At 41.1% G+C, this 13,213-nt stretch overlaps 1 protein-coding gene across 4 annotated transcripts in view; it reads right to left on the reverse strand.

Moving 5' to 3' along the window:
- Positions 1-7,163, reverse strand: part of LOC135478331 (serine/threonine-protein kinase OSR1-like) — a 32,044-nt gene extending 24,881 nt beyond the window's left edge. For all 4 annotated transcript variants that reach the window (XM_064758611.1, XM_064758610.1, XM_064758609.1 and 1 more), the window contains exons 1-6: positions 7,024-7,163; positions 5,914-6,026; positions 4,678-4,786; positions 3,747-3,888; positions 2,106-2,161; positions 605-819 (exon numbers count right to left, since the gene is read on the reverse strand). In XM_064758611.1, the coding sequence (XP_064614681.1) occupies positions 605-819; positions 2,106-2,161; positions 3,747-3,888; positions 4,678-4,786; positions 5,914-6,026; positions 7,024-7,081 (693 nt within the window). In that variant the 5' untranslated portion in view covers positions 7,082-7,163. The remainder of the gene's footprint in view (positions 1-604; positions 820-2,105; positions 2,162-3,746; positions 3,889-4,677; positions 4,787-5,913; positions 6,027-7,023) is intronic.
- Between the last annotated feature and the right edge of the window lie 6,050 nt (positions 7,164-13,213).

Raw genomic sequence — 13,213 nt, forward strand, 5'->3', positions numbered from 1 at the left:
GGTATGGAGTCAGTGTCTGGGGTTGGGGGATCATTCTGTAGAGCCAGCATCAAAACCTGTGAACAGAGGGTCAGGTATGGAGTCAGTGTCTGGGGTTGGGGGATCATTCTGTAGAGTCAGCATCAAAACCTGTGAACAGAGGGTAAGGTATGGAGTCAGTGTCTACGAATGGGGGATCATTGTGTAGAGTCAGCATTCAAACCCGTGAACAGAGGGTCAGGTATGGAGTCAGTGTCTGGGGTTGGGGGATCATTCTGTAGAGTCAGCATCAAAACCTGTGAACAGAGGGTAAGGTATGGAGTCAGTGTCTACGAATGGGGGATCATTGTGTAGAGTCAGCATTCAAACCCGTGAACAGAGGGTCAGGTATGGAGTCAGTGTCTGGGGTTGGGGGATCATTCTGTAGAGTCAGCATCAAAACCTGTGAAAAGAGGGTAAGGTATGGAGTCAGTGTCTAGGGTTGGGGGATCATTGTGTAGAGTCAGCATCAAAACCCGTGAACTGATGGTAACGGCATGAAGTCAGCTGTGAATATAGGATAACGCATGGGGTCTAAAGTTAGATGTCAGTCAGTGGTCAGCAATAAAACCTGTTGATAACTCACCTTCATGGGTGGGTATTTGTGATAGGGAGCAGTGCCTGTTGCCAATTCTATGGCAGTGATTCCAAAGCTCCAGATGTCAGCCTTGAAATCGTACCCAGCGACTTGCTCCATGACCTCTGGTGCCATCCAGCATGGTGTCCCCACGAAGGTGTGCCGGACCGCGTCTCTCGTCATGTCCTTTCCGGATGTGGCCAGTTTGGCACTTACCCCGAAATCTGCAAGCCGCACAATGTACAATGTAACAATAGCAGGAGAATGGGAATACATAGGGAATACATACAGTTACCAATAGCTAGGCTTGTTTAGAAGGGTACTGCACCCTGCCCCTAAACTGTGCACCCTGCCCTTTTCTCTCTGTCACAATGTAACTAATTAAGTAGGGGAAATTGCCACCCTCTCTTTTTTTAAGAATGTACCTTTGCACCCTGCCCCATTTTTAGGAATGTACCTTTGCACCCTGCCCATTCTTTGAGGAATGTACCTTTGCACCTTGGCCCATTTTAGGAATGTATCTTAGCACCTGGCCCATTTTTTGAGGAATGTACCTTTACACCCAGCCCCTTTTTGGAGGAATGTAGCTTTGCACCCTGGAAAAAGTTGAATGGATTTTCACCCGAGGCAGCTACATTCGTGTTCATTATGAGCAGATTGTTCTGACACCATTTTGATCGTGTTTTTAACTTACAGCTTGCTTGATAGATACAGTTTTGGGTGCAAACCCCACTTGTGGTGTGGACACCGTTCACTGGAATTGATAAATGCAGATGGTTGTGGGTTTCCCCTGGATTGAGCGGTGTTTCCTTCCATCATAATGAACAAACTTCATGGATTCATACAGGTTGCACATTAAAAGACACAACAGCAAAAACCACACAGAGACTCATATCTAGAAAAAACTAAAGTTTCTGATGGCAAAACTTTTAATATGACATTGTGACAGTGCATAAAGAAATGTTATAAAATGCAACCCAAATCAAGGTTTCGGAGAACTTTTAGTATGTGAAGGAAGGCAGTGTGTATGAAAACTTTTGTCATTGCTAACCATAATATTTTTGTTCCATTAACATATTGGTTTCAATACAGCTTGATTAGTTTGAGCGTCCAGCAGTTTGTTTGGGAGTTCACGATTTCCTGAACTAAGGGCCCTCCGTGGCTTGGGGAAGGTCTGCAAGCATCCTGCCGACTGTCGTGGCTTTTTGCTGGGTTCTGCCAATTTCCTCCCACCATAATGCTGGTCGCCGTCGTACAAGTGAAACAATCTTGAGTACGGCGTAAAACATCAATCAAATAAATAATAAATTCATAACCTAAAATGTCTCCAGACATGGCCCAGACACATATTTCGAAGAACCTAGGACTGTTTGTCATACCTATACATATACTGTATAACATACCTAAACCAATCAAACTTTTGTTGGAGGAGTAAATGTAGAAACTGAGAAAATGATATACATGCAGAAACACAGACAAATGTCCAATTCTACTTAAATTCTTGCCTCACCTGCAATATACACTGACCCATCTTCACCAAGTAAAATGTTCCCAGCTTTGATATCCCTGAAGACAGAAAAACAGTACATGTACATCTTGAGATAATATTTATTTGTTTATGTGGTCAATTGGTGTTTTATGCTGAACTCAAGAATAATTCACTTTTACGACAGTAATCAGTATGTATGTTAACAGATCTGTGTGTCTGGCCAGTGGTATACGGTATTCTGTGTTTATTTTCACAGGCCTGTGTATCTGGCCAGTGGTATACAGCTATTCAGTGTGTATGTTGACAGATCTGTGTATCTGCCCAGAGGTATACAGATATCCTGTGTGTATTTTAACAGGCCTTTGTATCTGGCCAGTGGTATACAGGTATTCGGTGTGTATTTTAACAGGCCTGTGTATCTGGCCAGTGGTATACAGGTATTCTGTGTGTATTTTAACAGGCCTGTGTATCTGGCCATTGGTATACAGGTATTCAATGTGTATTTTAACAGACCTGTGAATCTGGCGTTGATATACAGGTATTCCGTGTATGTTAACAGACCTGTGAATCTGGCATGTGGTATACAGGTATTCTATGTGTATATTAACAGGCGTGTGTATCTGGCCATTGGCATACAGGTATTCAATGTGTATTTTAACAGACCTGTGTATCTGGCCAGTGGTATACAGGTATACAATGTGTATGTTAACAGACCTGTGAATCTGGCGTGTGGTATACAGGTATTCAGTGTATGTTAACAGGCCTGTGTCTCTGGCGTGTGGTATACAGCTATTCAGTGTATATTTTAACAGGCCTGTGTATCTGGCCAGAGGTATACAGGTATTCTGTGTGTATTTTAACAGGCCTGTGTATCTGGCCATTGGTATACAGGTATTCAATGTGTATTTTAACAGGCCTGTGTAACTGGCCAGTGGTATACAGGTATTCAATGTGCCTGTTAACAGACCTGTGAATCTGGCGTGTGGTATACAGGTATTCAGTGCATGTTAACAGGCCTGTGTCTCTGGCCAGTGGTATACAGCTATTCAGTGTGTATTTTAACAGGCCTGTGTATCTGGCCAGAGGTATACAGGTATTCTGTGTGTATTTTGACAGGCCTGTGTATCTGGCCATTGGTATACAGGTATTCAATGTGTATTTTAACAGGCCTGTGTAACTGGCCAGTGGTATACAGGTATTCAATGTGTATTGTAACAGACCTGTGTATCTGGCCAGTGGTATACAGGTATTCTGTGTGTATTTTAACAGACCTGTGTATTTGGACTGTGCTATACAGGTATTCTGTGTGTATTTTAACAAACCTGTGAATCTGGCATGTGGTATACAGGTATTCAGTGTATATTAACAAACCTGTGAATCTGGCCAGTGGTATACAGGTATTCTGTGTGTATTTTAACAGACCTGTGTATCTGGCATGTGGTATACAGGTATTTAGTGTGTATGCAGGTATTCAGTGTGTATATTAACAAACCTGTGAATCTGGCATGTGGTATACAGGTATTCAATATGTATGTTAACAGACCTGTGAATCTGGCGTGTGGTATACAGGTATTCAGTGTGTATTTTAATAGACCTGTGTATCTGGCGTGTGGTATAAAGGTATTCAGTGTGTATGCAGGTATTCAGTGTATGTTAACAGACCTGTGTATCTGGCCAGTGGTATGCAGGTAATCCAACCCCTTGAGCACTTCCTTCAATATCGTTGCTATAGCGACTTCCTCCAGCACACCATTCTTGAACTGGCCACTACGTATTCGTGTCTTGATGATATCTAACATGGAACCTGGGTACGGAGGGAAAAACGTGCAATATTAACACAAAATACCAGACAAAAAAAGGGACAGGTCTTGTATTGGTAAGTGTGAAACAAATACCTGTTCAGTAGAGCTTGCAGTAGTACTTCAACCAGGTTTCTTAGAAGAGACTACATCGCAAAACAAAAATCAATATTCACTAATCAAATCAAATTTCTGTACTTACCAAGAGTAAGGTAATCTTCAACCTTTTTGGCCTCTAAATCACTATTTTCAGTAGAATTTATGCATACAATCATTATGAAAATTATGCTAAAATCATTCATTTGTGTGACTAAAGGTCTGTTAAGCATCATAAAACTAAGCATATTACTCTACACCTCATAGTTCTCTCAGAATGGTTCAAAATATTTGCTGCAGAGGCAGTCGAAAAGGTTGGAAAAATTAGGGTATACAACACTGGCAAGTAGTTTGCTGGGAAGAAACCGACAACCATCCACAGGTCGCTGGCATACCTTTCCATGTATGACCAAAGAGGTAGCCAGCATGGCCTGGAATTGAATTCACAGCGACCACATTGGTGAGAGGCTCCAATATCAAGTTTAAGAATTAAATAAAATTAAAAACAGCTTTAGATATCTGGAACTAAATGAGGAAACTGATGGAGAGAATTACGGTTTACCTACTGCCCAAATGTATAAAGCTGTTTTTAAAATAAGTGGTGTGCAATCGCATAATACGGCTGCAGTTTAGTCATATGATGTGTACATTACAGGTGTAGGATGTGTATTGCCATGGATACAGCTAGCTCCACCCACCTCCAGCACAGAGCTTCATGATGACCCAGAGTTCCTCCTTGACAACAAAGGATGTGTAGTAACAGACAACATTCTCATGCTTACACTGACTCATCGCCTGGATCTCTTTCTGCAAAAATACAACAAAGTATTTAGGGAAAAGAATTTATGTATACAAGAAGAAGTCAAATATGTCCTTTTCATATCACTATACATATACTCTTCACTTAAAGTCTACATAAAGTTAAAAGATAATGTCTATATCAAATCTGGGATTAAGTCTATCTTAATCCCAAATCACATGGAAGGAAACAGGGAACTGTGTCCAGAAAGGCTTTGAATCATTTTTTTGTTTTTTTTTTTCACCAAGATATTCTATGAAGTTTTCAAGATGTGTGTTTGAGGCTATGTATTTTTCCAAATTTTTTCAAATTATTAAAAATTCATTAAAAACAGACTAAACTGATCCTAAGGTAGCTTAGGGCTAACAATTTTTAGAAAATAATTACTTCAAAATGTTGTGCAAACAAATCTGGGAAATTCTTATGAAGAAAGTGATGAGATCCAAACAAGACACCATATTTAAAATGTTTTTCTATCATGGTGTGGCACAGCTAAATATTCTATAAAGATAAATAGAACTGTTTTGGAGACAGTTTTACAAGGTCATTACAAGGTCATTTCTACACAGCGGCTTTACTGGCTTACTGTTGTCAGACATCTGACAGTTGTGCGATGACTATAAATACCATAGTGGTGTAACAGCAAAGGCTGAACATGTGCACTCTGTAGAATGGTCTAATCGTAATATGATGTTTACTTGAGGTCGCTTGCATTCATTCCTTCAATAACAAATGTTACATGTACATACTGGGGAAGTTTACCAGAAAAGTGTCAAAGGCTGGTTGTTTATGCCTAGAATTCCTGAATCATCCTCACATTAATGAAAACTTCTTCAGTACACTATTAAGCAATAATCAAATAATTTGAAATAGAATTTGTAAAAAGAAAAAAGGAAATAGATGATCTAAAACTTTATCCAGGACAAAGTTCCTCATTTTGCCCCATTCTGAGGGACTGATCTAAGAAATGTGTATGTTTTGAGGCTTGTGTCGCAGGTGGGAGGATACTCTTGTGACACCAGTATTTTATCATACTGATTTACTTCTTAAAAAAAAGGACTATTTTGGAGCGAAATGTTAGGTCATTTAATCAAACCTCATACATTCGAAATACATTTTGAAACATAATCCATACCAAGAGTTCCTCCACAGATGTGTTGCATTTCTCTAGGTTAATCCTCTTGATGGCACACCTTTCGTTCCTCGGTTTACAAATAGCTGCTTGGACAACAGCCGTGGCTCCTGCACCTACACATCAGAAATAGAAACCAAGGTTTTCACACTTAAAACGTCAACACTACCTGATGACGTGCACTGTATAAGGTAATAAAGTCATGTGTACAAAGTTTTTAGAAAACATCAGCTCTTTACGAGAAGCAGGCTAAACATCCACGGTCCAGTGTTTACTGATATTTGCCGAACAGTATTGAGTTGTGACGTTGCCTAGAGCCACTAATTATGGTTGAAGAGCAGTCAGATCTAAGAAAGTCTTGCAAAAAGCAACTCGTATCTTTGAAAGTTTGCAAAACATCGGCTTTAATCAGAGGCCCTTCATTATGACAGAAAAAATGCTGACTGGTATTGATGCCTTTGCTATCTAGCTTTACCCCAGTGCCAAATTTACCGTATTTTAGGTAGGTGGTTTTCGAACAGGACTAACACTGTATTGGAATAGCAGCCGGGATAGTTCTCCTTAAAACTATATTGTTTTGGATGTTTATAGATGGATGACATAGGTGAAGTTTCTCAACCGTCTATGGACAGATCACTAACCTCCTGACCTGGATTGGTTAGGTCATGTGACAGGTCAGGTGACACTGACATGTTAAGCTGGGCATTCAATGATGTTTGTGTGCAGCTTGGCATCCATATCATTCTGCACTGACATCAACACAGCACCGTTCTGACCATTTAGAATATCATTTCAAGCCATCTCACAACACAGAGAGAAAAAAAGCTCAAGAAATATCGACTGATATAATAATTCCTTAGTTCTGCTGCTGTTTTCTTTTTTTTTTTTAAATGGGCCATATATTCAGACCGCTGCTGAATCTCTGTGCCAAATACCTACATCAGCTACAGTGCAAGGCTGATGGCGTCTATTATGCACGATAAGCTGTTAAACCAACAGTGAAGATTAATCATGCCAATGTCGACACGGAAATTGGGCCACTGTCAATAACGCACAACTGACCTACATGGGTGACATTTGCGACAGTTGAGCTGCAAGATTTGGAGATCTTACCGATGACATCTTTCAGTTCATAGTCCTCCCTGATGTTGGACCAGCCTGTTTGCTCCATGCTTGACCCTACAGAGATTGCCTTCCTTCCGACAGATAATTAAACAAGGCCAGGAATGCTCAAACATCCACACACCGCTCACAGCACATTGCGAATACAGTACGCAGAAGACTTCGCCTTAAAGGGGAGATAACACAGGAACCAAAAAATGAAAAAGTCAGCAGAGAGAGGGAATTGGGTTATGTGGAGAGGAGCTATATGGTTGGTGTTATTCAAGGTTAGCCAAGTTGTTTAAGCTATATTTTGTGACGGATTTTGTGAACACGATGTACCTGTCTTGAAGCAATTTCCATCAAACTTGTACCACACGAACACCCAAGGATGTAAAATGACATTATTTTTTCACTGATCTTGACCTATTTTTTCAAAGTCGTTGAACTGCACTTTAATTAATACCATCTTTTGAAGACTACATAACTAGGTCTACCAAATCATTGTGTAAACATTTCTTGACTTCTTCAGGCAATTTTCACCAAGACTGTTCCACTTGTACACAATATATAGTCAAGTAAAACATCTTTCTGTTTCCACTGACCTTGATTTAATTTTCAAGGTCGTTGGTCGCAGTGCCGTCATTGCATTGTAAACACTCGTTCTCTTAAAGGCTGTAGCCATGCGCAGATTTACCTAAAGTATCTCATATGTACATGTACGTATGAGTGTGGAACACCATACATTTCCAGTGACCTTGACATATGTTCAAGGCCACTGGGCCAATGTTTGTAATGGCGGTATATCTGTAAGCAATTTTCATTAAGCGTGTACCACATGTGCCACTTGTCATGTAAAAAACATTCCCACTGTGTTTGACCTTGCCCCACTTTTCAAGGTCTCTTGAATATTTCAAGGTTATCGGGGTCATTCTAAGTTACATTTTATGAGAGTCTTGTAAGTTTAATATCATTTGAAGACGTACAGTAATTTTCATCAAACTTATATCACGTGCACCTAGGCATGTAAAAAACTGGATTAATTCCATTGACCTTGAAGTATTTTCCCCAAAGCCGTTGGGCCTTTGTCTAAATTACCTTACGAACATTTTCTGTTTTGAAGACTTGTATAACCAGGTTTATATACCGAAGAGAGATAATGGGGAAAAATCGGGCCATTCGGGTCATCTAAGTTATATTTTACGATGTCCAGACTTATGAACTTGATATCTCCTGAGGAAGTTTCACCAAACACCGTTCATGTACCATACATGCTTCTAGTCATTCGGAGGAGCCTTATTATTTTCATTGACCTTCATCTATTTCTTCAAGGTCATTGAGCCTGCCACTTTATTAGGCCCACCTTGCGTATAAGGTATTGCGTTCAACTGTCCTTATACTAGATGGGTACTTAATGCACTGGTAATGTACGCTGTCAATCAAGACCTGGAAAACGTAGAAATGCATATTTAATATGACATGAATGATGACTTAAAAAAATGACATAAGTTATGTCAGGCAGCATGATGTAGAGTTTAGGACGGATTTAGTTGTATTTAAATGTATTTAAAATGGAAACCGGGCAGAGCCCCGGGAAAAGTCAGGGTCATCCGCAGCTGACTGACAGACCCTTCTTCGTACGATCGGAGGGGAAGCCTGGACTCACAGCGACCGCATTGGTGAGAGGCTCCTAACCCAATGATCACCAAGTGATCTTTGGTCAAAATTTGGTATGTTACTCTGTGTTACATTTTTGCTCAAATTTGATTCACGATAACTTACCTAGAATTTAAAGTATCAAAGGATATTTTGACATCAGAAAGAACAATCCTCGAGCAATGCGCAACTGGCCTATATTTACTACATGTAAATGATGTTCTGGAAACAGGATCACGAAGCAACCTTAGACTTAAGTCAAAATTTCAAGTCGCTTAAAATTGTCACGAAACAATGTAAAAATATTTCTTCACATTGTACATTCTGGGTAAGCTATTTTAAAACAAATTTCAGCCAAAACAACGGAAACGGACATATCAAGTTTAGTGAATGAAATTCTGACTTAAGTCTAAGATCGTCTTGTGATCCCGGGGCCAGGGCTCTGAACTCAGTTATCGTACATGTACTGGAAAGCGTTGCAACATAGAAAACTTGACGAGCAAAATTAGAGCGGCGAGGACGTGTGTGACAGTTGACAGATATATTCTTACTGTTCATAGTGTACATGTTTAAGCAGCAGCAACTTGCACTCTCTCTACGGCACCATGGTTTAAGCAGCAGCAACTTGCACTCTCTCTACAGCACCATGGTTTAAGCAGCAGCAACTTGCACTCTCTCTACAACACCATGGATTAAGCAGCAGCAACTTGCATGTTCTCTACGGCACCATGGTTTAAGCAGCAGCAACTTGCATGTTCTCTACGGCACCATGGTTTAAGCAGCAGAAACTTGCGCTCTCTCTACGGCACCATGGTTTAAGCAGCAGCAACTTGCACTCTCTCTACAACACCATGGCTTTTCAGCAGGGTTACTGACGTACACCAAAGACATACATACAGAGCCATCTTCGCATGGGACCATGATCCTCCAGACGAGCAGACTGTTTAGCAATAAATTTATTTAATTATTTATTTATTTATTTATTCTTTTGATTGGTGTTTTAGGCGGTACTCAAGAATATTTCATTTATACCATGGCGATCATATATACTATCCAAAAAAGAAACGCATAACCCGGTTTTTTGCGGAGGTGATGCAGTCTTTTCAATTATGCATAACTAAATAAGAATTGCTATTCTGCAAATATTTTTTTACACAGATTAAGGAAGGGTCCATATCTAGACAACAAGGCCATCAACTTGAGGTAAGACACTCACAATGAGTCTCCCACTTGAGTGGAATGTCAGTATCTGTTGTGACCACCACGGGCACGAATAACAGTTCTGACACGCCTTGTCATGGACTGGATGAGACGCTGGATAGAGGCCTGGGGAATGTTCTGCCACTCCTCCTGCAAACATGCAACTTGCTCTTGAAGCGTTTGGGGTTGAGGTTGACGTTGGCGTAGACGTCGATCAAGTTCATCCCACAGATGCTCAATTAGGCTAAGATCCGGGGAACGGGACGGTCAGGGTAGCACATTTACATTGTTTTCGGCGAGGAAGTCCCTTGTGACACGTGCCGTGTGCGGTCTGGCGTTGTCCTGCTGGAACAACTCCCGCTGTACGTCAACGACAGGTAAGAGGTGTGGCTGCAGGATGGTGTCTCGGTAGCGTACGGCCGTAAGATTTCCCTGACAAGATTTGTACGACCAGTATACGATATTGCTGCCCTCATCATCACACTCCCTCCACCAAATCTGTCCACTTGGCGTACGCAGTTAGGGGCATAACGTTCGTGAGCACGTCTGTAAACCCGGTTTCTACCATCACGTCTCTGCAATAGGAATCTGGACTCATCACTGAACCAAATGCGTCGCCAGTTGCGTAGATTCCATGCAGTAACGTTGTTACACCATCGGAGGCGATTGGCGCGATGGTGAGGATGCAGCACGATCCCAACATAGGGCCTCCTGGCTCTCAGTTCATGTTCCCTCAGCCTGTTCCGCACCGTCTGACCTGATATCGTCCTCAGTCCCGGTATGCTGGCTGCTGTGCTTTCAGCTGTAGCACAACGGTCACGCAAATGGAGGACCCTTATGTAGCGATCTTGGGCTGCTGTAGTGACACGTGGTCGACCTGAACGCCGACGGTTATTTGTTGTCCCAGTATTGTTGTAGCGTGCAGCAAGCCGTGAAATCGTGCTCTGGCTGACGTGTAGACGCCTAGAAATGGACGATTGGGACTCTCCAGCTTGAAGTCTTCCAATGGCAATATTTCTTGTGACAGTGTCAAGACGTGGCATGTTGAATCAGCTTGAAAACACCACTTGAAAGATGCCGATTTCCGGCCCGAAGTTGCGGTTTTATAGTCACACACTGCATGCTTTCCATGCGTAAGTTCGGCGTGTAAGACTGCACGTGATGCAGTGTGGTGCTGTATTTTTTACTTCTTCCAAAAACGGCCTCCAAACTCAACATTTTCAACCAAGAAATGTTTTGAGGAATAAAATGTGTGCTAACTGTGACTATTAACAATATTAAAACACATTTAGCTCATGAAATGAAGACAAAATGTATTTATTTCATTTTAAAATAAAACAAAACACCTATGCGTTTCTTTTTTTGGATAGTATACCATTATGGTGGAAGGAAACCGGGCACAGCACGGGGGAAACCCACAACCATCCACAGGTTGCTGGCAGACCTTCCCATGTACGGCTGGAGAGGAAGCCAGCATGAGCTGGACTTGAACTGACAGGGACCGCATTGTGGAGAGGCTCCTGGGTCACTGCGCTCCGCTAGCGCGCTAACCAACTGAGGCCAAGCAAATAAGGTGGGGAAGTCAAAATTGTACCGCGCAAATTTGCGTTGGCCTGTACTTTAGCAGATGACATGAGAAAAGTGCCTGAAAACTAGGCGAGTTGGCCTGAAAACTAGGCGAGTTGGCTCGAAAACTAGGTGAGTTGGCAGAACTCTGGCACTACTCCAGGAAAATGAAGTATAACGTTGTATATCCTATAATGTTAGCTAAGGTGTATCGGTATGTTGAGCTATTCCAGGATTATCAAACCAACAGATCTAATCCTTGAAAACAAGATAATAATATTGTCACATCGTAAACAGAACGATAACCACACTGAGTGCAATGACAATATGATTAAAATGATTAACATCTGTGTTTTTAATATCTGTGGTCGTAGTCCAATATAGCCTATAAAACATAATTTTTATGCAATTCTTGAAATTTATGGTCTGATTTCACAGCACAAACATACCTGTTGTCCACCAATGAGCACTTCCATCGACGCGGAACTCTGACAACTTCCCCGCCATAAAGTATTCACAAATTTAACAGGGTTGTTTTGAAAACTATAACAAAAACTCACATTTTTTTTCTTTTTCCGGTCTAGGTTTCAACAAAGTCTATTTTCGGCAACACTTCAACTCCTGTCCAGGCTTCAAAAACTCCAAGTTTGCGTCGAACCAGACATTCGGTATACCAGTCTCAGCCAACAAACCTTAAGTCACGAAGATTTCGGTAAAACAGGCTGTGATCTTTTAGTTCTAAGGCCAATTCCACAAAGCCATTTATGACTTAAGTCAACAATGAAATTCGATCTTAAAGCTTATTTTTCCGTTTTAGAAATCAACATTTTTTGCACCTCATCAATATTAAGGCAAATATGTCCATATTTCAACGAGCAGTACCAACTAAGCATTGTGAAAAGGTTTTACATTTTGACTTAGGTCAGAAACAGCTTTGTGGAATGTGTCCCAAGATGTAGCCTTGTAAGTAAATGGCTTAAGCGCGGCACACCGGAGCATGTTGTCCCACGCTCTTAATGGACCTATTTCCCTACTTCGCCGGAACCATGTGTACAGGAAACGCTTGGATTTACGTCTTAGTATGCATTTTAATATGTCCTAATATATAAAAGGACAAAAAATGTATCATATTACTTCCTGGGCGGTAAAAATGGCTTTAATCTACAATCTTCACAGTCCTGTGGAAATGGCGTTTTCTGAACAGCGATAATTTACCATTATTTTGACCAAAAGCAAATTTGATTTAGGAAATGTTGTGAAAATGGTTTCACAAAACTACTCGTCATTTCTCATCTCCGTTTGATTAAGCTTGCCTTGCCCAACATCATGACCAACATCCCTGACCGGAACATGGGGTCCTGATTTCTGCATCAAATCTGTTATATATGATCGTATATGAAAATACCGCCATATTGGCCGACGTCGCCACTTCCTTCTGAAACAACGGCCACTTCCACAAACCCATTTCTGACTTAATAGGTCAAAATTTGTAATACCATTTTATAGCTTATTTTTGGGCTCTAGAATTTCAAATGTGGATGAACTCAAAATGTTGTATTAGGACAAACAAGCGAAAATTTCAAATTCCAGCCCAAAAAGACTGAGCATCGTGACGAAGTGTTTAGAAACGATTTTGTGGAAATGGCCTCGGGTCCATCTCGTCAAAGGTGTTCATTTTTCCTCCTGAATTAGTATAAATCACACAAAACACCTCTTCCAATTCCCTAAGACAATTAGAGTATGTATGAAAAAAAAAGGCTCAAGACTCACAACTGTCCGA

Source organism: Liolophura sinensis, chromosome 11, assembly GCF_032854445.1.
Source record: "Liolophura sinensis isolate JHLJ2023 chromosome 11, CUHK_Ljap_v2, whole genome shotgun sequence".
Taxonomy (NCBI): Eukaryota; Metazoa; Mollusca; class Polyplacophora; order Chitonida; family Chitonidae; genus Liolophura; species Liolophura sinensis.